At 52.2% G+C, this 21,591-nt stretch overlaps 2 protein-coding genes and 1 pseudogene across 9 annotated transcripts in view; 1 reads left to right on the forward strand and 2 right to left on the reverse strand.

Annotated features, from left to right (window-relative positions):
- LOC130681892 (iduronate 2-sulfatase) overlaps nucleotides 1-1,491 on the reverse strand; it is a 77,887-nt gene extending 76,396 nt beyond the window's left edge. The window contains exon 1 of the mRNA XM_057495655.1: nucleotides 1,471-1,491. The gene's annotated coding sequence lies outside the window, so the exon portion shown is untranslated. The remainder of the gene's footprint in view (nucleotides 1-1,470) is intronic.
- A 128-nt stretch (nucleotides 1,492-1,619) lies between these two features.
- On the forward strand, nucleotides 1,620-7,283 carry LOC118925682 (protein EOLA1-like). 8 transcript variants are annotated; one of them, XM_057495687.1, is made up of 4 exons: nucleotides 1,714-1,732; nucleotides 2,937-2,989; nucleotides 5,488-5,770; nucleotides 6,429-7,283. In XM_057495687.1, exons 3-4 carry the CDS (start codon nucleotides 5,518-5,520, stop codon nucleotides 6,797-6,799), a joined length of 624 nt encoding a protein of 207 aa, XP_057351670.1. In that variant the 5' UTR covers nucleotides 1,714-1,732; nucleotides 2,937-2,989; nucleotides 5,488-5,517; the 3' UTR covers nucleotides 6,800-7,283. The 8 variants fall into 8 exon arrangements, 5 of the variants coding, with proteins under 5 accessions (XP_057351670.1, XP_057351669.1, XP_057351667.1 ...); XM_057495686.1 differs by lacking the exon at nucleotides 1,714-1,732 and adding an exon at nucleotides 1,799-1,817; XM_057495684.1 differs by lacking the exon at nucleotides 1,714-1,732 and adding an exon at nucleotides 1,847-2,468.
- Nucleotides 7,284-8,009: 726 nt separating this feature from the next.
- On the reverse strand, nucleotides 8,010-17,109 carry LOC130681828 (uncharacterized; annotated as a pseudogene).
- Between the last annotated feature and the right edge of the window lie 4,482 nt (nucleotides 17,110-21,591).

Here is a 21,591-nt window from a genome sequence, read left to right on the forward strand (position 1 = left end):
CCGCTGCCTCAAGGACCCAACCTAGAGGGTTCCAGAGTGGTCCAAAAAGCCGGTGGGAAGATGAGGTCGAGGCACAGGATTGCTTGTCACCTGCCCTGCTTGGTAAGGAGGATCCCGTGCCGGGGGACCCCTGGTGTGCAGACAGCCCTGAGCATGAGGCAACAGTTCAGCTGCTAGGATTTTCACGTTAGACCTTCTCATCAGTCCGGCAGGTGGAAAGGAATTTCCTGGTAGGTGAGAAGATCCAGGTATGTGGAACACAGGGGAGTGACAATTCTGAGGACGACGGTGGCAATGGACTGAGGTGACTTCTCTGGGTTGAGGACCTACAGGGGGATGAGAAGCTCAGGGTGATTAACAAACTGAAAACTAAGGGGGAGCCCCAGAGTCTCCCTTGTCACTGCCAAAGTAGCCCCATCTCAGGCAGTGGACAAAGGTCAAACCCAGGATTTGATAGGCGTGGCTGAACTTCACAGATGTTTGAATGGTCAACCAAGGCAGGTCCGTCATGCCAGCAGAAGCCCACTTGCAAAAACCTGCATCCCTGACGTGAGGACCAAGGACATCTGGGAGAAGGCCCTGGAAGAGCTGGACTCCCCGGACGTCTCTGAAACTTCTGAGTCTGTGGCAGCAGCCCACTCTTTCCCATAAAGAGCTAGTGCACCCACTCCACCCGAGGGAGCAGAAAAAATCACATAAGCCTTTCCCCACAGGTCTAGCCCACCCGCTGCGCAGGTCCCAGGCTCCAGGGCTCCACCCGCCTCCTCCCGCCGCGCAGCTCCTACCCGGCCCTCCCCCTCGGGCGCACCCCGCTGCCCCCTAAGCTCGCCCCAGCCCGCTTCATAAGCCCCGCCCGGCTCCGCCAGTGCTTTCCACCGCCGCCCAGCCACTCCAAGCCTCACCCTGCTCCTCCCTTGGCTCCACACCCACTCAACTCCTCTCGAGCCCCGACCCACTCCGCCAGCTCATCCTGCCAACGCTTTTCCCCAGCTCCAGGCGGCTTTCCCCCAAGCTCCGCCCCAAGCCCCACCCCGTTCCTCCCGTAGGCCAACCCCGAACCAGCTCCTCCTCAGCGGCGCCACGCGCTCGCCAGCCCAGCCCAACCCACAGTCAGCTCCCCCTCACCTGCGTTTCCCTGGCTCGACTCGGCTCCTCCCTCTACCACAGCTCTTTCTCGCAGCCCCGCCCCACTCCTCCCTGAGCTCTCGCTACCCTACTTTCCCCCAGTTTCAAGCCGCTCCTCTCCTGCTATACCACACTCTTCCTCAGCTTATCTTTCCGTGATTTCCCCCGGCCCCACCTCGCCCAGCTACGCCCCAGCATTCCCCCAGCTCCACCCTACTCCTCCCCAACCTGCGCCCCGCTCCTGTTCCAGGCCCGCCTCTCCCTCGCCTTCCCCACTCACGCCCTGCTCCTCCCCTACCTCCTGGTCTTCAGCTTTGTGCCACCTACGCTCCACTCCTCGCTCACCTACTTGGCTGGGGCTCTGACCGACTCGTTTCGGAGCTTGGCTCCTCCCCCTACTCGGCACAGCTCCTCCCTCGGCTCCACCCCCGTCCAGCTTCCCGCAGCCCAGCTCCACCCACACGATGGCCTCTCTACTCCCCTTCCTGCCCTGCCCGCCCCCGTTCCTTTTCCTCCTTCCCGCTCCGCTCTCGCCCGCCGATCGCGGGCCCCGGATCCAGCCGGGTCATCACGCGCGCCTCAGAGCCTAGCGAGCCCATCAACGCCGGTTAGCAACAGGGCCTGCTAGCGTACGGGCGCGTGTACGTGGGCGCGTGACTATTAATTGCCCGGCTGAGAGCCTGCCTGGCTGCGTAAGTGAGGGTTGCGCACCTGCACGTGCGTACGTACGTACGAGTGTACGAGTCTGCGCACAAGAGGGGCGTCAGCATCTCCGCCAGCTCCTCCGGGTGAAGGACAGCTGTCGGCTGCTCCCTGTGCTCGGTGCCCAGGCGGCGGAGGGAGTGTCGACGGCGCTGAGGCAGCCACGACGCGGGCCGGGCGCTCTGTCCTCTCTCCGCGGAGCGCGTCGTCTCCTAGCCTGGGCGTGGGAGGCGGTGGTCCTGCCGCGGGTGTCCTCATGAGACCACGGGGAGGCGGAGGACTGTCCTGCTATGTGGCCGCCTTCTGGTCAGGCGAGCGGGCCCTCGACTCGCTCCTCGGGACCCGCTCCGCCCGTCCGAAGGAAGTCGGAACCCGTCAGGCGCATGCCAGCAGCTCTGCCCTCCGCGCGCAAGGTTACCTCTGGGCTGGGGTTTCCCGGGCCCTGTGCCTGGGAGCACCAGCAGAGTGGCGGAGGCCATCCTTCTCGGCCCCGGCCCCGACTCCACCACCGTCACGCACCCACCATCCTTCCACGGGCGTGGAGCAGCGACGTTCGTCTGTGCCTAGAAACGCCAGTGTGCAGGACCACGCGCACCGGTGCGCTGCTCTTCCTGTGCTCAGCGCCTCCCGCATGGCCCTTGGTCTGTGGCCTCACAGAGGCCCCTGGCTGTGCGGTGTTCAGCTGCTTGCCCGTGGCACCCCTCCCGGCTGGGCACACCCAGGATGATGTTGAGGGGAACGGGATTGTTTGTAGGGTCCCCGAATCCTGCCCGTGGGACAGTGCGGGGGTCTTGACAGTTTTCTCCTATTGGACTCCGGGTCTGCTGGGCTGTAAGGACACCCTCCACTTGAAGTTAGAAGAAATGATTTTCTGTGCCTGCTGGTTGGCAGCCCTGTGGACCCTGGCCCAGTGAGGGTGGGGGGATACCCACTGCCATGATTAGCAGGATCCAACCGTGAGCCAAGTGAGGTGTTTCCCATCAGATGGACCCTCCTGGGTCCTGGTGGTCTGCAATCCTCGCTGAGTACCAGACTTTTCTGGTCATTAGCCAACATTGCTGTCTTGTACCTAACCACCTGTTCTCACGATCCCTCTTGTCTTTGTGCAGGTGAAGAAGCCAAGACAAGTGGGAAAGCGCGTCATCCCAAGTCCACAGAACAGGTACTCTGTGCCTCCAGAGACAGGAGGGCACCTTTAGGTCCTCCCTCATGGTCTCATTTTAACTTGATTACCTCTGGAAATACCATTCCTTTCCATATATGGTCATGTTCGGACATACTGGGGAATGAGACTTCAATACATGGATGGCGGGGCTGGGGTGTATGTGGGGGCAGAACATGAGTACAGTGCAATGCAGCACAACCTACAGGGCCCCTGAGATAGGAACAAACTCTAGATGTTCTGGGGGTGGATGGAAGGCCTTGGTGGCTGAGGGGTGGTGAATAAGGGAGAGAGGAGAGCAGGCTGCTGTTGGGGGGGGGAGTCAGATTTCGTGGGGCTCCGTGGGCCCTGGTGAGACGTGCGTCCGTGCTGGTTGGGGACGGAGCCCCTGGAAGCTCTCAGCAAGGGAGCGACGTGATCACATCGCCCCTGGACCAGAACCACTCTGGCCACAGTGGGGGCACTGACAGGCAGGGGCCATCGGGGAGACTGCAGGAGAGGCAGTGGGACTCTGCGGACGAGGGAAAGGGGTCAGGTTCAGGATAGGCTGTGGAGATAGCAGCAATGTGACGTGAGTGGTGGGTGCAGGAAAGGGAGCACGGGCAGCCGCTTGGTTGGGGACAAGAACAACCAGGTTGGTGGCAAAGCCACTTATGGAGGTGGAGGGGAAGTGGATTTGGGGACCTGAGTCTGTGCTGGCCATGGAAGTTGAGGCCGAGCAGCTGTGGCCCATGTGGAGGTAGGCAGAGCAGGCAAGCGTGCGACATGAAAGCCTGGGAGGAAGGGCGGGAGGGGCAGTCAGCCGTGTAGGGGCTGCAGAGCGGTGAGTGAGAGGAGGAGGCAGCAGGTGTGGGGCGGGCCACTGGTGCCTGTGGTGACGGGTGTACTAGCGGAGTTGAGGGTTGACAGTGCGTGGAGGGGAGGGAGAGGCTGCAAGCATAGACAGCTCTGCTGAGGACTGCTGCATGGAGGTTTAGACAATGAGGCAGACGCTGGAGGCCTCTGGAGGCACAGGCTCAGGGGGTGGGTGTCTCTGTCCCCATGGTGAAGGGGGTGCGGGCTTGGCCCTCTAAAGATGGAATCATAATCTACTGGTAGGGTAAGGGGAGTGAGGCTGCCAGAGCGGGGACAGACAGTGGCCAGAGCAAGGTCCTTGAGCAAGCAAGACAGTGGGATGGCAAAGAGGTGAACACAAGGCAGCTTTGGTGCACCTGGGGCCGGCTCTGGGGAGTGGGCGAGTTTTCCTAAACAAGAGGATGTGGTTGAGGTCAGGTTGGCCTATAGAAAGATAGGGAGGAGGGAGGAGGCAGGGTGCGGGTGCTCGTGGGTGGGACACCATGACGACGATGGGAGGTCACCATCTATGACTGTCCTGTTAGGTGCCAGGTACTGGGGTAGGTGCCCTCAGCACCTTGCCTCCCGTCCTCACAGTCACGTGGAGACAGAGGCTCCGAGAGGTGCCACCACCCAGCTGAGGTTCAGGCCTGGGGCCCCGCTCCTCCCACTGCACAGCTCTGTCCTCCAGCCAGGAGGCGGAACCCCACCACCCCTGCTCCAGGCACCAGGACAGGAGGGGAGGACAGGGCGTGCACTCAAGTGCCCTGGAATCGTGGGCCGTCTCTCTTTTCCTCGGCAGCTGCTTCTCAGCAGTGGAGTGGGTGACAGTAGCACTGCCCCTACCGGGTTATTTGAGGATCAAACTCTGTGACCTGTGGGTCGTGCCCATCCCAGCACCTGGCCCAGAGAGGGTGCATGTGCACTGGTGTCACATGGCCCTGCTCTCTTTCAACTTCTCCTTGTAGGCTCGCGTGGGGTGGGACATCTGCTAGAACAGTGCTGTGGGAGTCAGTTGAAGGAGGGTGGCGCCCAGAGGGCTGGGGAGGAGACAGGTGAGGTGACAGAGGCCATCTGAGATCACAGGGTGACCCCAGGCCTGAGCTGAGGTCGCACCCCGAGGATGTGTGCTCGTCAGCCTTGGGGGTAGTGGCTGGGGAGATTGGGGTCTGCAGGGCCTCAGCGGTGGCAGGCCCAGGGAGCCAAGGGTTTGGGGTACCGATGGTGGTGGGAGAAGACGCGAACCTCAGGACTGTGGCTGTCTGTGCTGGGAGAGGGCTAGAGCTGGTGCGCTGGGCTGTGAAAACAAGGGGCCCACCCTCCATTCTCTGAGCTGCCCTGGGGCTCAGTGAACTTGGTCCTCGAAGAGAGCACATGCCTTCTGGGGCCCGTGCCTTTCTCTCACTGTCCCCACCCACCTTCACGAGCTCCCCAGAGACTCCATCTGCTGGATGAGTCCCCCCCAGTGACGCACCCCCTCCCTTCCTGTCAGCTGACTGCGTGGCACTGGAAGAGAGGAGGCAACCATCTCCACTCGCCCAGCATCCTGGTCACTGGGGTTTCGGCACCCAGGGGACACTGGGGAGAGGTCAGGCCCATGGGCCGTGAGCTTGGAGGGCTGCTGGACGATGCTCATTGACATCCACGGTTCTCTGCTTCCGCAGGCCGTGGAAGGTCCGAGGAGCTCTGGGAAGATGACGTTCGGCTGCCTGTCCTTCCGGCAGCCTTATGCAGGTTTCGTATTAAACGGGGTCAAGACGGTGGAGACGCGCTGGCATCCGCTGCTGAGCGGCTACCGCAGCTGTACCATCGCCATCCACATTGCTGTCCGGGACTGGGAAGATGCCACCTGGAGGAAGCTGCTGGTGGACAGGCTGGGGGTGACCCCCGCTCAGCTCGAGGCCTTGCTTCGGGAAGGGGAGAAGTACGGCCGTGGAGTGGTAGCTGGCAAGTGGCGATGCACCTGGCCCCGGGCTGCGGGTGGTGCAGCTGGGCTTCCATGAGCTCGGGAGCTCGGGTTAGCCCTTTCTCCGCTCTGGGACTCAGTGCAGCTCTGAGAAGCAGGGCCAGGTCCGTGTGTGCACGTGGCGTTTGCCTCCGTCTCTGTGTGTGTGCATGTGCAGCAGCATGGCACAGAGGGGATCCAGGTGCCTCCTGGCCCAGGCTGCTTCCTGCCTGGCTCCACATGCCTGCCCCAGCCCCACAGCCTGCCGCACCATGTCCCCTGCCCCCCCGAGATTCCATGTCACCTGGGGAAGTGCTCAGGGACCTGAGTGCCTGTCCCCTGCAGGGGCCCCTCGGTACTGCCACCATCCCTCAGCAGTGTCGCTGGGGCCTGCCCGTGACTTGGGTGGGGTCGTGCAGGACGAGGCCCTCTGCTCTCGGCTTCTATGTCTCCTGCGGCCTCGAACAGAGCTCCCCGAGCAGCCTTTGGCTCGTGGGAAATGCTGACTGGGAGGCACCCCGGTCACTCCTCCGTGCCCGCTTGGCGATACCGCGTCAGTCTCCTGGAGGGGGTAGCGTGAGTTGAGTGAGCACATTCTCTCCCAGGCAGCCCTGGGCTTACGGAGGAAAATCTTTCAGGTGCCTCTCCGTTTGTGCACAGGGCTCGTGGACGTTGGGGACACTGTGCGGTGCCCAGAACACCTACCTCCTGACGAGGCTGCACACCTGGAAAGCCAAGCCGTGCTGGCCGACCTGAAGCACAAGTACCTGACCACCCTGGCCAACCCCAGGTGGCTACTGGAGCCCATACGCAGGAGAGGCGGGAAGGACGTCTTCCAGGTAGACATCCTGGAGCACCTGATCCCCTCGGGCGGGAGGCCTGATGAGCATGGGCGCCTCAGAGGAAGGTTGCCAAGAGAGCAGGCCGATCACGACCCGTCAGCCAGCCCCGCGCCGCGCACACTCGAGTCGGCTGCGAGCTGGATCGGCAGCGCCATGGACAGCACTGCCCAGAGTGTGCTGCTGCCCTAAGCAGGTCCCCACTTGGCTGCAGGGGACCGGGGAGCGGGACTGTCCTTGCGGGACACCCCCTGGGCTGGCGACAGAGGCTCAGGGACTCTGACCTTTAGGGCAGAGGGAAAGCTGCCAGTGAATGGCTTTGCTCTGCCACCGATTTTGGTCCGGCTGATTCCTGGAGCGTACAAAGAAGTGTGTTTTAAGAGACCTGCTTCGTGCGCTCCCCTCTCTGGTCAAAACTCGTGGAAGGCTCGACCATCACCCGGGGGACAAGCGTGCGCTGAATGATGGCCCGAGAGAGGCCAGCCATGGACAGCCTCGTTCACGAGCGAGAGGAAATCACGCTTAGAAGTGGCGCGAGCCCCTGCTGTCCTTGCTCGTGACTCTTGCCCCATTGTGACAGTTTCTGCTGGCTCATGAAGCATGCGTGCTGGACCTGTCCCCACAACTACTTGATGTCCAAGGAAGGGGCCCTAAATACAGCTCTGACGAAAAGGTGTTCGGTGGTGGTGGTTTTTCTGTTGTGGGGGTCCTTTTCATCTTTTCTTTAGGGTGGTTTCTTAGCAAAGTTGGTAGGATGCGTCACCCATGAGGACAATGGGCTTTGCCCCCGGTGCTGGCTGGGGCATGGCCCGTCTCTCTTCTGAGCCAGACCACGGGGGTTGGACAGCCCTTGGCAGAAGGGGTGGCCCTGCTTTTAGGTGGGCCTCTCTGCCAGGCTCCTGGATCGTGGGATGGAGATGCTCAGCTGCTGTTCAGGAGCGCCCTGGCACAACTTAGGGGCAGCCGTGGGGAGAGACCCTCGTGTGTCATGATATGGGACTAAAGTAAGGAGATGCCCCCGAGGTCAGGAGCGAGGCTGTTGTGTCACCTGAGCAGCAGCCCAGGCTCAGGGGACAGGGTTTCCATGAGCTTGCCTCAGTGCGCCCCAGCCCAGTCCTCGGCTGAGGACTTGGTGTGCACATGGTGATCCGAGTCTAAGAGGACGGCAGGAGGCAAGGCTCGTCTCGGGCCAGGATTTCCAGCCACCTCGGGCTTACACTGAGGTCTGTGTGGGACAGCAAGGTAGAAAGAACCACAGACTGAAAGGCTTCCCATTCGATTGTTTATTTGATCCCACAGGGGTTTGCTGTCATTTATGAAAGGCAAAAATAGATTCATGGCTACAGAATGGTGGGGTTTTTCTTTGCTTTTCTTTTTAATGTACCACCAGTGGCCTCTGAGATTAGGGACCCGGCTTATCCTCGAACTGCTTACAGAATACACTTGTAATCCGAGGAGCTCTCTTCCTGCTCACGCCCTTCAGGGGGCCTCCTTTGGGGCCATGAACATAAGGGGGGCCAGCAGGATGGAATAACAGCTACTGCACAAGGCCATCACCCTTGCCTTAATCTGGGTCAGCTGGGGGGCTGCTGGGCGGCTCCCCTGCGCTGTTGCTTCCAGCAGTGGCCGGGGGCACACATCCCATTCCTGGACATGCTCTCCCAGCTTGGGCCCTGTGGCTCCCTAGGGGAGCAACTCTGCGTGGGACAGCGGGCTGCAGTGTGCATAGACCAGGCGCCAGGGAAGGTAGGAGAGGGGCTGGTGCTGGGCCCCTGAGCACTTGGGCCTTTGTGCTGGGCTTCTGCACAGGCTGCTCTGGCGGACTCCCTGCCGCAGACGCACAGACAGCTTCTTACAGTGGCTACCGGCTTTTCTGGAGCTGCGGCGCATCTCCCTGCCTGAGTGGCGCTCCTCAGGTAACCTCTTCTCTGGACCGTATTCTCCACCAGCAGAGGCTTCTCTCTCTGAAAGTTGGAGTTGCGATAGACCTGGAACAAAATCATTTCAGTCATTCCAGGAGAGAATGTTCCTTCTTCCCCCACCCCCTCCCTCCACTCCCTCCTTCCCCACCTGCCCCCAGCCTCTGCCCTCCCTCCCTGCCTCCCCCCACCACCACCTTCCTCCCATCCTTCCCCCCACCCCCACACCACCACCTCCCCCACACCACCACCTCCCCCACACCCCCGGTCCAAATGGTCTCATTTCACTCTGGAGAAGACATCTTTTTTAAACTGCTGGCAAGTTGGATTAGGCTTTACGGCCTAAGTACGCTAAAGATCAGCAATGCAGCAGTTAAGGTGTTACTGTCACTAGTTGGGGTTAACTGGCCTCAGCCTGTGGTCACACCTGCAGGTCATCTCTAAGGGGGCTGTAGTGTAACCTGAGGATCCATCCATACCGTCTCATCTCTCGGTAAGTAACGTCTCACGAGGAAAAAAAGTCACCCTCAGGAGCTAAACCCTCTGAGCGTGACGGTCCCCCGGGTCTACTCGGGAGGGGTGGGAGTGACACAACACGGGGAACGGAAGGACTTTCTACTTTACCATCATCCTCTTGTTCCCTGGAGAGCACGCACAAGGGTCGTCGGGGCGTATTTTGCTGAATCCATACAGGTTCTTTTGGCGGATGGAAGACGTCAGGCTGTCCATTTCAAAAATTCTGTCTGAGCCACTCCGGTGAGGGATCTCCCTCTGGAAGAGGTCTTGCTCGATGATCACAGCATCTCCATGGTCGTTCCAGTGCACAGACGTGAAGGCGTCATCCTGTACTATCAGCCACAGCTTTCTTGGCAAGGGCAGCCTGAGAATGTCCTTGCTGCCTCCCATGCTGGTGGTGCCTGGGTGTGGGCCTACGGCTTGGTCGCCGTGCTGCTCCACAGTGTCCCTGGAACCCAAACGTGGATCCGGGCATGAATCGGGGGACCCCTGTGTCCGGCTCTCCGTCACCTACCAGGGCCGGCTTGGCTTTGTGTACCTCGTCGGTACTCTGGCTAGCCATGGAAGTAATCTAGATCAGGAGCATTTTCTACCCGAGACCTAACCCCAGAACGCTCGAGTCAGAAATACCTTGGCTCAGAGCGGGGATGCCCAGTGAATACTGCCCACGACATTCTAGAGTCTTGGTAGGGGGGCAACCCGCTGCTTAGGTCATCGTCCTCTGGCTGCCACGTGATGTCACAAAGGTGGCTCCCGGCCGGCCTGTAGAGGAGCCCTGGCCCTGAGTGGGGGAGGGGAGGGGTGTGGGGCGCCCCACTTCAGTCTTTGGGAGAAGCCTGGCGCGGTGTGGTTGGCGTTCCCAGAGGGGGCTCCCATGTGCTGCCAGGCACCCAGTTTCATTCACAGGCCGGGACCCAGCTGGGCTGGGAATCCATGATCCCGTGCCCACTCCCACCCCTAGAGGTGGGGGAGTACTGTTGCTGCCTTCTCTGATTTGCTCAAGGGCCAGGCCCTGTTTAGTCCTAGCGTGGCTACCACCAAGACCGCCCACGGCGGTTGAGTCCTGGGGGTCCTGTGCCTCCCGGGGGTGGCGGTCCCAACGAGCAGGTCAGCCTACTCTCGCCCGTTCTCCCCGCGTTCCCCTCCCCCGCCAAGCAACCCCGCTTGGTCTCTTCCATCGGCTCATCTGCTCCTGCTGCTTGGTCGGTGCTGCTCACACCAGAGTTGGGCCCAAACAGAGAGTCCTGTAGTCTTTCCCCTGGCTGGGGTCACGTTGTCCGCAGAGTTGGGCTGTGCCGAGCAGGGCGGGAGAGCTCCTGCAGCTCCTCGACCTCGGTGCTAGCCACAGCCCCTCAGACCCATGGTGGCCCCCAGTGCCGACGTGTGCTCGGGTGGCCCCGTGCCTCTGCTGTGCTTAGCACGCTCCCCTTGAGCTCTGCTTGCCTCCAGATCTCGTCCCTCTGCAGATCACAACGTGCTTGTCTTTAGTTGCCATTTCCTCCCCATAGAACCTCTTCTCACTGCCCAAGACGTGCTGGCCTGGGGACCACCTGCGTTGGCCCTTTCCAATCAGCTGCCCCAGACACTCGGCTCCAGCCCCCCCCTTGGCGGCCTGCCTCCATCCCGGAGCCCAGTTTCCTCCCTGTGGCGGAGTAGTTTGGCTTCTGCTCCCTCGGGTTTCTGACCTCCCGCTCCTGATTCGGTCTGCTCTGGCACCTTCCCTTTTGATCACTGGATTCTGGGCTTCGGCATATATTGTTCTGCGGCATATATTGGCTGCTTCACTGCAGGCTGAGTCCTATTGTATCAGAGACCGTCGGCACCCACCTCACATTCTCCCACGTCTGAGTGTTCCAAACAGACTAGCAGATGTTTGGCCACCTAGAGCCTGCCTGCTCTGGGTACCCCAGCGAACGTCACCCCACGCCGGCCACAATGAGGTCAGGTGCAGCCTTGTGCTTCTGAGAGCACAAGCCGCTCCCCAAGCTTCTGGGCGACATCGCTTGGACATGGAGACCCTCTCCAAGTGTCCGCCTCCCGGCAGCGCCCTTGCCCCCCTCCCTTAGTCCCTCGGGCTGCTGTGACCAAATGGGGTGATCTAGGAAGTCACAGAGTGGCCGAGGGCAGGCCGCCCTGAAATGTGCCACTTTGGCATGCAGATTATTTAGGAGCTGAAAACAGGAAGGCCCAGAATATTCAGAAAGAACCTTTGACCTTCCCCGAGTGCCTGAAAAGAGTTTAGCTAGAGGACCTGCCCCTGCAAGAGAGCTGTTGCTCTAGAAGACTCCATTACAAGAAGCACTGGGGTGGTAGACAGGGAGGAGTCCAGCAAAGTCTGCTGAAATTCCTCTTGTATACAGGTCCCGTTGTTGCCGTGTGGCCCCGCGAGCACCTGCTCATCACACCTTTACTCTTTCTCTTTCTCATCTTCCGGTGAATTGCCCTCCTTCCCTGTGAAGGGCCAGGCCCCACCACCTGCTCCTTAGCCCGGGGTGGCAGCCAGGCCTCCTTGTGCCCCACTGTCTGTGGACTCCCCCTTCTACGTAATTCAGTTTGACCTTCTCTGGTTCATCTGTCTCACGTCGATTTAATTTTTAGGCCCACTTAGTAGAACCTTGATGGGTAGAGGAAAATATTTCCCCCCCAACCAGACCCAGCTGAGATCCTGCTCCTCCAGCCTTTCCTACTCACCTGTTCCCCTGTATTTAATTCGTTTTTGCTTGAATTGACTAGAATGAGTTCCAGTTATCTACAGCTAATCCCTAACTAACACAGTGAGGAACAGAGATATGTGCTTAAAGCAATAGCTGTTGAAAACATTTATTTACCTATTTGCTCATTCATTCGTTCAACAAATGCTTAACATGGATCTCTGTAATATAGTTATATCTGTGTTGTGTTCAAATTTAGGGCTTTTTCTATTGCTAGCATTGAATCTGGGCTATGTGATCAAATGGTACACGTTGCGTTATCCTTCATTGTGAGACAGGATGGACAACTGTATTAGTCAGGAGGCATTTTGCTACTAGAAACAGAAACGCTAATGCAAAGCAGTTAAAACTATCAGGCAAGTAATTATCTTGCATAATCGGAAGTTCAAATATGGGTCAAGTTTGTGGTTGGCTCAGTAATGTCATTGGGGAACCCAGGTTTTTCCTGTGCCCCTCTTCTGCCATCCCCTGTATTGACTTCATCGTTATACTGGTAGCGAAAAGCCTGCAGCTCATCCAGAAGCATCAGTGATCTGAGGAAAAGAAGACAATATTTCTCTCTTCAGAGTAAGGGGACTGCTGCAGCTTTCTAGCTCACTCACAAGTGATGAACAGGATAGGAGGCAAGGGAAGTCTTCTTAGTGGGCAGAACTTTGAGCAGCAGAACTGATTGTCCCCTTGGCCTGAAAGTCGTTCCATTTGCCCAGAAATAAAGGGAGGCTGTGGCAAGGCTCTATGCTGATACCTGGCAGAGGCTGCTGTTGAGCTGGATGGTCAGGGTCTTGGAAGGAGCAGGTTTGCAGGATTGACAACAAGGAAATTTGGGAAAGAAGTAGGTGAATTGACATAAAATAGCTTTTGATAACATCTGTCTTGCATGTGAATATTCACTGAAAGTTTCTCTTTTTCATAGAAGAGGTGCTAAATAATTAGGTCCGTAAGACTTTCCCCATCATCCTGTGCTTGATTGCTGGGCCCACGTGTCCTGGCCACGGGGGCAGTGATGAAAGCCATGTAGGGCTCCATAATACGGGCTACTGATGATCACTGCTGCGTGAGTACCCAATTTGCCAGCAACAGCCTCCAGCCCTTGGTCCCTGAAATGGTATCATGACCTACAGGTAGCATCCAGACGCCATGAGACAGGCGGATCATATTGGATCCCTTCTATTGTGTAATGGGCAGTGATTTTATTTCTTTACTGGAATAGATTCTCCCTCTGGATTGGATTTGCTTTCCTGCCCCCCACACCTCTGCTAGCCTAACTATCCATAGGTTTGTTGAATACCTTATGTGCCACCACTGTATGTCACATAACATGGCCTCCATGAAGGGGACTCACATTACTCCAGTAGAAGTAAAACAGGGGACTGAGGCCAGCTGGTTTCACTGGTTTTACCATGTGCCACAGCACCCAGAAAAAGTTGGCCTAAACAGAGCTACATATGATCCAACAATTCCAACTCTGGGTACATATCCAAAGGAAGTGAAGATACTTGCGCCCCCGTGTTCATTGCAGCATTATACATAAGAGCCAAGCCATGGCAACAGCCGAAGTATCCGTGAAGGAATGAGTGGGTAAAAGGATGTGTATATATGCTACAGTGAAATATTATTCAGCCATTAGAAAGAAGGACATCCTGCTATTGGCAGCAACATGGATGGACCTTGAAAGCATTATGCTGAGTGAAATTAGCCAGACCAAGAAAGACAAATACACTTATATGTGGAACCTAAAAAAAAAAAACTAAGTCAAACTCATAGAAATAGAAGCAGAATAGAAAAGTGGTTGCCAGAGTTTGGGATGGGAGACACAGGGAGAGGTTGGTAAAAGGATATAAACTTTCAGCTATGGGATGAATAAAGTGTGAGGATCTAATGTAAAACATAGTGACTCTAGCTGATAACACTGTATTGTATAATGGTTACTTGTTAGCGGAGTAGAATTTAAATGTTTTCATAAAAAAGATAGATGAATATATTTATCTATTAATTAAGGAGGATGTCTTAACTAATGAGGTGGGGGGAATCTTTTCACCATGTATACACATATCAAATCACTACATATACACATTAAATATCTTACCATTTTATTTGTCAATTACACCTCAAAACTCAAAGGAGGTTGACTTAATAGAATGATGAAACCCTCTGTCGATAACCTAGTTATGAGACCACGAAGGAGAAAACGCCCTATGAGTTTGGGGTACTGTCCCACAAGATGTGTTGTGCACTCTGAACTCGGGTCAGTAATCAGCATAAAGCATGTAAGTCTTGCATTTTCGCCAGCATCCACAAAACTGCATCAGGGTACCTTGTGACTACCAAGTAGAGTAAAATCTCAGACACTTCACAGTTCCTCACAGTTAAAAGCAGTAGTTTGCAAAGCTGTTAAAAAGTGTTCTGTGGGACAGGTGTCTTTTGGTCAAACTAATTTCTCCCATGCCACGATACATGGGGCTAAGAACTAAGAGGCCATGGGGAGGATAATAAGTAATGACCCACTTGCAGACATCCTTCATTTTGCTTCTCATTCTTATAACTCTGGTTTCTGCTATTTTAGAAACTTATTATCCAAGAGAAGAATATTTCTTTCAGGGGACACAACAACTGAACTAGAAGCTGAGACGGCCACCTCATGCCGCTGCACGCAAATCAACAAAATAAGAGTTACTATGTTGGTTAGAGTGATGGGTCCTGAGCATGATTAAGTACCATGTATTAGTTCAGTATAGGAATGAACTACAGTTTGTTTCCATTTCTGTACAGAGGCATCATTTACACTGCTTTCACTATAACGGTGAACAATGAGCATCCTTGTGCATGTCTCCCTGTACTCGTGGGTGACAAGATAGATACCTAAAAGTGGAATTTCTGTGTCACAGAGTATGTGGATATTTAACTTTACAAAGTGTTGTCAAATTGCTCCCCAAAGTGTTTACGCCCATTTGCACATCCACCAACAGTGATTGAATTCCTATTTCTGCACATTCTTGTAAATATTTAGTAGTTTCTGCCAATCTGACAAGCATAAAACACCTCATTTTTGGTTACTTTGCATTCCCCTATTACCTGAGGGTGAGCACCTTTTCATGTCTGTCTGTAACGATATGTAAAAAATTTTGTCAATTTCCAGTTTTTCACATAAACAGTAGTTCCATTCTGAACAGTGCTATGTACCATCTCATGAAGCAGTTCTTGCATTCATGCCCATGCAACAGATTTTCCTCCCGAATTAGGTCTAGGCTGGTCAGTGTCAAATTTAGCTCCCTTAAAGGATATAGGATAAAAGAAGACAGCCAGTGCAGGATTTTAAATCTGCATCTGCTCATCTACCAATGAACACTTCACAGAGCTTTTGGCGGCCGCAATCTCAAATTAGTGTTGTGTAATCCAGGGAGTGCTCAGGTCTAACCTTAGGGATTTTGTGCCCCCGAGTTCCTGTTAGTATTTTGGGTTTCCAATGGCATAATGTAGCTTGCTCAGGACTATTGCACTGCTGTAGACTGCCGTGTCTTGCCTGTTTACAGCAACCCCAAATGCCACAGTTAAGTATAAATCATAGAAAGCCAGAGCTGAAAGGAACCTTCATTGTCAGGTTCTTCGGTCCACAATTTGCAGAAAGGGAAACTAAGGCTCAGAGAGTACAACCCATGAGGTGGTTGGAAGCTGAGTCCCCAGTTCCTGTGCTCTGATTTAATTCCATGGGCCCTCGGGGTGATTGCATGGTGTCCGACCGTGAGCATTTTCCACATGTGCTATGAACATGAACAAGGTTGCTGTGGGGAGGCAATTGTTCATGGGTCTCTCAAGTTTTTGCATGTCTCCAGGGAGCTTCTGTCCTTTGTCTCTGACCTGGTAGTCCTGCATTTGACCCAGTAGTGCCAGCATCTATGAAACTGCAGCAGGCTACTTTGTCACCAGCAAGTAGAGTAAAATCTCAGATAATACCTCACAGTTTCTCACGGTGGCAAGCAGTAGTTTCCGACGCTGTTAGTGTTTTGTGGGACAGGTGTCCTCGGTCTAATTAGTTTTGAAAAAGCTGAGGTAAAAAAAAAAAAGGAATGATTAAAAAAAGGAAAGGAAAGGAAAGTAGGTTCTTTTCCTGTCAGATCCTTTAATAAACTCAAGAGCATTATGAATTGCTTCTGGATGTGGGCATGGGGTGGAGTGTGCTAAGTTTCAAGAATTATTTGCATAGGAAATCTTCCTCCTTCCCCCTGTGGAATTAACATGGAAAGAACACTAGAATAAAGTTAGTTAACTGTAGTCAGCTAATGCTAACTCTCATGTCACCCATGCAGCCCCAACACTCAACAGGAGGAAAGCACTGAAGGCCCCTCCAGTTCATTGTTGGCAAATGATGGGAACACAACCTAAATGTTCTGAGTCACTCTTGAGTGTTCCTCACATGCTCTTTGTTCTCAGAGTGTCCTATTGTTTCATTTAACTGTAACTCAACCTTAAGGTCGGTGAAGGCAAATACCATTTTGATCCACTTAAAAGCTCCTACTTCATCATAACATTTGAGCATCTACCACATTTCCTAGTCACTGTGCACATCCGGTGCTGCCCAGCACAGCCTTCTGCCACGGTGGAAGTGCTCCTTATTTGCACTGTCCAATGTGGTGCCATGAGCTACTTATGGCTGTTGAGGACTTGACATGTGTGACTGAGGAACTGATTCCTTAACTCCGTCTAAGTATACCAAAAATTTGCATCTAACTAACCACATTTGGCTAGAGCCTCCTGTGGGAAGCACCCAGTGACTGACTGCAGTGACCATAGCGCTACAGTTCCTGTCGTAGGATTGAATCTGAGGAGGATTTAGCAGCCATGGCTTACATCTGAATTCCAGTAAGCACTTTTTATTGGTCTGTGACAAGAAGTCACCCTACTGGGCTACTGGCCCGCTCATTCATTCAGGCCCCATTCATTCATTCAACGACATTTAACAAGCACTAGAAGGGCCGGGCCTTGAGTGGGGGCGGGGGAGCATGAGAACGAGGTGACAGTTTAAAAGGGCGGGGCCTGGGCTGACTGCTGGCACGTGCCGCTGAGGTGGGGCCACGTAGGCGTCCCAGCCGCGGGGGCTTCTGGGTTACAGGTCGACCGTTAGTGTTGAGGCGGCACCTCACCCAGGGGCCCCTGAGCCATGCCTTCTGACGGAGAGCTGTGGAAGGGCAACTCCTGGTGGGACGCCCAGGCAGAAGTGCACTCCAGGCAGATGAACCCTGAGGCGATCGGCAGTGCTGAGCAGCCCGGCCCCAGGCCGCACGTGGGGCGCAAGGGGCCCCGGCGCCAGGCCGTCCTGGCTGCCGCACGGCAGGGCCTCAGGGCTTCGGCGCGACGCCATCTGTCGCAGATGTGGGCCCAGGACAGATGGCGGGCGGCCTCTGCGGGAAGGGGGGAAGGGGGCCTCGAGCTGCCCGGGCGCCACCCCCAGTCCTCCCCGCCCCTCCCTCTCTCCCCTCCGCGCTTCCAGAAAGGCCTTCCCTCCCTCAGCTCCCCCAGAAAGGCCTTCCCTCCCTCAGCTCCCCCAGAAAGGCCTTCCCTCCCTGAGTGACCCCAGAAAGGCCTTTCCTCCCTCAGATCCCCCAGGAAGGCCTTCTCTCCCTGTCTTCCCTCCCTTTTGAATGGTAGCCATCCTTAGTGCTGTGAGGTGATAAGTCATTGTGGTTTTAATTTGCATTTCTCTGATAACTAGCGATGTGGAGCATCTTTTCATGTGTCTGTTGGCTGTCTGCATTTCTTCTTTGGAGAGCTGTCTGGTCAGCTCCTCTGCCCATTTTTTAATTGGATTATTTGCTTTTTGTTTGTGGAGGTGAGTGAGCTCTTTATATATTTTGGATGTCAACCCTTTATCAGATCTGTCATTTATGAATATATTCTCCCATACTGTAGGGTACCTTTTTGTTCTATTGATGGTGTCCTTTGCTGTACAGAAGCTTTTCAGCTTAATATAGTCCCACTTGTTCATTTTTGCTTTTGTTTCCCTTGCCGGGGGAGATATGTTCATGAAGAAATCGCTCATGTTTATGTCCAAGAGATTTTTGCCTATATTTTTCTCTAAGAGTTTTATGGTTTCATGACTTACATTCAGGTCTTTGATCCATTTCAAATTTACTTTTGTGTATGGATTAGACAGTGATCCAGTTTCATTCTCTTACATGTAGCTGTCCAGTTTTGCCAGCACCATCTGTTGAAGAGACTGTCATTTCCCCATTGTATGTGCATGGCTCCTTTATCGTATATTAATTGACCATATATGTTTGGGTTAATGTCTGGAGTCTCTATTCTGTTCCTCTGGCCTGTGGGTCTGTTCTTGTGCCAGTATCAAATTGTCTTGATTACTGTCACTGTGTAGTAGAGCTTGAAGTTGGGGAGCGAGATCCCCCGCATTTTATCCTTCCTTCTCAGGATTGCTTTGGCTATTCGGGTCTTTGGTGTTTCCATATGAATTATTGAACTATTTGTTCCAGGTCGTTGAAGAATGCTGTTGGTAATTTGATAGGGATTGCATCGAATCTGTATATTGCTTTGGGCAGGATGGCCATTTTGACAATATTAATTCTTCCTAGCCAGGAGCATGGGATGAGTTTCCATTTGTTAGTGTCCTCTTTAATTTCTCTTAAGAGTGTCTTATAGTTTTCAGGGTATCGGTCTTTCACTTCCTAGGTTAGGTCTATTCCTAGGTATTTTATTGTTTTTTACGCAATTGTGAATGGAATTGTTTTCCTGATTTGTCTTTCTATTAGTTCATTGTTAGTGTATAGGAAAGCCACAGATTTCTGTGTGTTAATTTTGTATCCGGCAACTTTGCTGAATTCCGATATTAGTTCTAGTAGTTTTGGAGTGGAGTCTTTAGGGTTTTTTATGCACAATATCATGTCATCTGCAAGTAGTGACACTTTAACTTCTTCTTTACCAATCTGGATTCCTTGTATTTCTTTGTTTTGTCTGATTGCCATTGCTAGGACCTCCTGTACTATGTTGAATAACAGTGGGAAGAGTGGGCATCCCTGTCTTGTTCCCGATCTCAGAGGAAAAGCTTTCAGCTTCTCGCTGTTCAGTATGATGTTGGCTGTGGGCTTATCATATATGGCCTTTATTATGTTGAGGTACTTGCCCTCTATACCCATTTTGTTGAGAGTGTTTATCATGAATGGATGTTGAATTTTGTCGAATGCTTTTTCAGCATCTATGGAGATGATCATGTGGTTTTTGTCCTTTTTGTTAATGTGGTGGATGATATTTATGGATTTTCTAATGTTATACCATCCTTGCATCCCTGGGATGAATTCCACTTGGTCATGGTGTATGATCCGTTTAATGTATTTTTGAACTCGTTTTGCTAATATTTTGTTGAGTGTTTTTGCATCTATGTTCATCAGGTATATTGGTCTGTAATTTTCTTTTTTGTTGGGTTCTTTGCCTGGTTTTGGTATTAGGGTGATGTTGGCTTCATAGAATGAGTTTGGGAGTATTCCCTCCTCTTCTATTTTTTGGAAAACTTTAAGGAGAATGGGTATTCTGTCTTCTGTGTATGTCTGATAAAAGTCCACAGTAAATCCATCTATCCCGGGGGTTTTGCTCTTGGGAAGTCTTTTGATTACCGCTTCAATTTCGTTGCTGGTAATTGTTCTGTTTAGATTTTGTGTTTCTTCCTTGGTCAGTCTTGGAAGGTTGTATTTTTCTTGGAAGTTGTCCATTTCTTGTAGGTTTTCCATCTTGTTAGCATATAGGTTTTCATAGTATTCTCTATAATAATTCTTTGTATTTCTGTGGGGTCTGTTGTGATTTTTCCTTTCTCTTTTCTGATTCTGTTGATGTGTGTTGATTCTCTTTTTCTCTTAATATCTGGCTAGAGGCTTATCTATTTTGTTTATTTTCTCAAAGAACCAGCTCTTGGTTTCATTGATTTTTTTCTATTGTTTTATTCTTCTCAATTTTGTTTACTTCTTCTCTGATCTTTATTATGTCCCTCCTTCTGCTGACTTTAGGCCTCATTTGTTCTTCTTTTTCCAATTTCGATAATTGTGACTTTAGACTATTCATTTGGGATTATTCTTCCTTCTTTAAATATGCCTGGGTTGCTATATACTTTCCTCTTAAAACTGCTTTCACTGCGTCCCACAAAAGTTGGGTCTTTGTGTTGTTGTTATCATTTATTTCCATATATTGTTTGAGCTCTATTTTAATTTAGTCATTGATCTGTTGATTACTTATGAGCATGTTGTTAAGCCTCCATGTGTTTGTGAGCCTTTTTGCCTGAGAAGTTGGTTGGTAGAATTTCAATCTTTTTGAATTTACTGAGTCTCTTTTTGTGGCGTAGTATGTGGTCTATGCTGGAAAATGTTCCATGTGCACTTGAGAAGAATGTGTATCCTGGTCCTTTTGGGTGTACAGTTCTGTAGAAGTCTGTTAGGTCCATTTGTTCTAATGTGTTGCTCAGTGCCTGTGTCTCCTTACTTATTTTCTGTCTGATTGATCTGTCTTTTACAGTGAGTGGTGTGTTGAAGTCTCCTAAAATGAATGCACTGCATTCTATTTCCCCCTTTAATTCTGTTAGTGTTTGTTTCACATATGTAGGTGCTCCTGTGCTGGATGCATAGATATTTCTAATGGTTAGATCCTCTTGTTGGATTGACCCCTTTATCATTATATAATGTGCTTCTTTGTCTTTTGTGACTTTCTTTGTTTTGAAGTCTATTTTGTCTGACACAAACACTGCAACACAAGCTTTTTTCTCCCTATTAGTTTCATGAAATATCTTTTTCCATCCCTTCACTTAAAACTAACTTACCAGTGATCTGTTAACAATTTATATTTTTCTGCAGTTCATCTAGAATTGAAAATGTTATGTTAAATAACTTTGTGGTAATTTCTTGTTTAGCTTGTATTTTTTCAGCGTTCGTCACTGTTTGTATACGCCATTCAATCACTTCTTTAAGTGTGCCCAGCTTAAATGTTTTTCTTTCTTTTGTGTTTTGTCCTGCAGTAATTATTTCATTAGGGAAAGTACTTATTAACTGTGCTGATTCTCTTTCTTGGATTCTGTTTCCAGAAGCATGCATTCCAAAGGGGAGTCAGGCGGCGAAGCCTTGCAGGGAGAGAAAAGATCTTAATAAGTGTGACTGTTTGAGAGAGAAATGCCGTTATTCATCATCCCAGACCAGCAGCTTCAGATGTTTTGCCCCTTTAAAAGATGATAAGTTCATCCTCTTACATTTCTTATCGTTCTATTTAAGAAAATCTGACGAACAGCTCACAGTGGCTTACGTTTAAATTCATATCTCCCAGTTTACCTCCCAGGTTACTTAAAGGGGGCAACCAGCCCTACAGCAATGCTGTCTGTAGGAAGTCCTGATGTGCTTAGGCCGCTATTCATGAGCACTTTTTGCTTAGCCCTTAAATGTGACTTGGGCAATTTGAAATTAGTCTCTTTTCTCTTGCTTTGGTTATCATCTCTCTTTTCCCAAACATTCCAGGCTCTAGGAAATGTAATTCTCAACGCCTGGGAGAAGGCAGCATTGGGCATGCCTTATCTCATCTTCTACTTATCCCATCTTCTCTTCCTGAGGAGAAGTCTTCCTATTTAACTTGTCTTCAGCATGTCAGTATGGGACTGTAGACTTGAATGTTTCTTCTTGAAGTCTCTTTATTAGTTTCTCTTTTTTTCTATTGTTTTTGAATTAGGTTCTTAAAACTTTTTTCCTCCACAAATTTTTGAGAACTAGACCATCTGTTTTGGCTCCTTCATTTGGATAGTGGGGATGTATTACCGGTTGGTTCCATGATAGACTTATTTGATATGACTAAACACCAACAAATACTA

The sequence above is a fragment of the Manis pentadactyla genome, chromosome X (assembly GCF_030020395.1).
Source record: "Manis pentadactyla isolate mManPen7 chromosome X, mManPen7.hap1, whole genome shotgun sequence".
Taxonomy (NCBI): domain Eukaryota; kingdom Metazoa; phylum Chordata; class Mammalia; order Pholidota; family Manidae; genus Manis; species Manis pentadactyla.

What these genes read in the sequence shown, in the direction of transcription:
- LOC118925682 (XM_057495684.1), top strand. Translation starts at nt 2,084, where the DNA reads ATGAGACCACGGGGAGGCGGAGGACTGTCCTGCTATGTGGCCGCCTTC. An exon ending in CGCCTCCCGCATGGCCCTTG is followed by an intron (nt 2,469 to 2,936) that starts GTCTGTGGCCTC and finishes GTCTTTGTGCAG; the next exon opens with GTGAAGAAGCCAAGACAAGT. An exon ending in CGGCCGTGGAGTGGTAGCTG is followed by an intron (nt 5,771 to 6,428) that starts GCAAGTGGCGAT and finishes GTTTGTGCACAG; the next exon opens with GGCTCGTGGACGTTGGGGAC.